Genomic DNA, 1786 nt, shown 5'->3' with positions numbered 1-1786 from the left:
TGTCCATCCCCGTGTCCATCCCCGTGTCCATCCCCCTGTCCATCCCCGTGTCCAGCAGTGTCCATCCCCGTGTCCATCCCCGTGTCCATCCCCGTGTCCATCCCCATGTCCATCCCCATGTCCGTCCCCGTGTCCATCCCCGTGTCCATCCCCATGTCCGTCCCCGTGTCCATCCCCGTGTCCATTCCCATGTCCATCCCTGTGTCCAGCAGTGTCCATCCCCATGTCCATCCCCATGTCCGTCCCCGTGTCCATCCCCGTGTCCATCCCCATGTCCGTCCCCGTGTCCATCCCCGTGTCCATTCCCATGTCCATCCCTGTGTCCAGCAGTGTCCATCCCCATGTCCATCCCCATGTCCGTCCCCGTGTCCATCCCCGTGTCCATCCCCATGTCCGTCCCCGTGTCCATCCCCGTGTCCATTCCCATGTCCATCCCTGTGTCCAGCAGTGTCCATCCCCATGTCCATCCCCATGTCCGTCCCCGTGTCCATCCCCGTGTCCATCCCCATGTCCGTCCCCGTGTCCATCCCCGTGTCCATTCCCATGTCCATCCCTGTGTCCAGCAGTGTCCATCCCCATGTCCATCCCCATGTCCGTCCCCGTGTCCATCCCCGTGTCCATCCCCATGTCCGTCCCCGTGTCCATCCCCGTGTCCATTCCCATGTCCATCCCTGTGTCCAGCAGTGTCCATCCCCATGTCCATCCCCATGTCCGTCCCCGTGTCCATCCCCGTGTCCATCCCCATGTCCGTCCCCGTGTCCATCCCCGTGTCCATTCCCATGTCCATCCCTGTGTCCAGCAGTGTCCATCCCCATGTCCATCCCCATGTCCGTCCCCGTGTCCATCCCCGTGTCCGTCCCCGCACCCACCGGGCCGCACGGACTGCACGAGCACCACGCGGTCGCCGCTGACGGTGAAGCCGAAGCCATGCTGGTCCCGCTGGATGATCACGCAGCGCTGCACCAGCCCTGGACACGCGGACACGGACAGACACAGGACAGACGGACACAGGGACACACGGACAGACACAGGACAGACAGACACAGGGACAGACGGACAGACACAGGACAGACAGACACAGGGACACACAGACAGACACAGGGACAGGGAGACACGGACACAGGGACACAGGGGACACACAGACGGACACAGGGACACACAGACGGACACAGGGACAGGAGCAAGAGGAGGCAGTGAGGCTCTGGACTCTGGGTTTGGCTCTGAGGAACCCCCGGTTCCAGGGCCTGCAGGGCCTCGTGGTCACTGTCCAGCCCTGCCCCTGTGGTCACTGTCCAGCCCTGACCACCAGGCCCTGTGGCCACCCCGGACTCCCCAGCCCCCCATTCCCCCTTGTGGGACCCCAAATCCCAAATCCCAAAGTTCCAAGAGTCCAGGAAGATCTGGACCCGCACCCTGGCCCCAGGTGCCCACAGAGTGCCCACAGAGTGACCTCTGAGTGCCCGCCGAGTGCCCACAGAGTGCCCACTGAGTGACCACTGAGTGCCCGCCGAGTGCCCACAGAGTGACCACAGAGTGCCCACAGAGTGCCCGCAGAGTGACCGCTGAGTGCCCACAGAGTGACCACTGAGTGCCCACAGAGTGCCCACAGAGTGCCCACAGAGGGACCGCAGAGTGACCGCAGAGTGCCCACAGAGTGCCCACTGAGTGCCCACAGAGTGCCCACAGAGTGCCCACAGACTGACCACAGAGTGCCCACAGACTGCCCACAGACTGACCACAGAGTGCCCACAGAGTGCCCACAGACTGACCACAGAGTGCCCACAGA

The 1786-nt window shown here is 63.7% G+C and overlaps 1 protein-coding gene across 1 annotated transcript in view; it reads right to left on the bottom strand.

Moving 5' to 3' along the window:
• Nucleotides 1-1786, bottom strand: part of LOC102035659 (ETS translocation variant 3-like protein) — a gene marked incomplete at its 5' end in the record, with an annotated part of 19705 nt that overhangs the window by 1728 nt on the left and 16191 nt on the right. Inside the window, one exon of the mRNA XM_031065549.1 lies at nucleotides 870-968. Within this exon, the coding sequence (XP_030921409.1) occupies nucleotides 870-968 (99 nt within the window). The remainder of the gene's footprint in view (nucleotides 1-869; nucleotides 969-1786) is intronic.

Source organism: Geospiza fortis, unplaced genomic scaffold (genome assembly GCF_000277835.1).
Source record: "Geospiza fortis unplaced genomic scaffold, GeoFor_1.0 scaffold1873, whole genome shotgun sequence".
NCBI classification, from domain to species: Eukaryota; Metazoa; Chordata; class Aves; order Passeriformes; family Thraupidae; genus Geospiza; species Geospiza fortis.
This window is presented reverse-complemented; position numbering and strand designations above follow the sequence as displayed.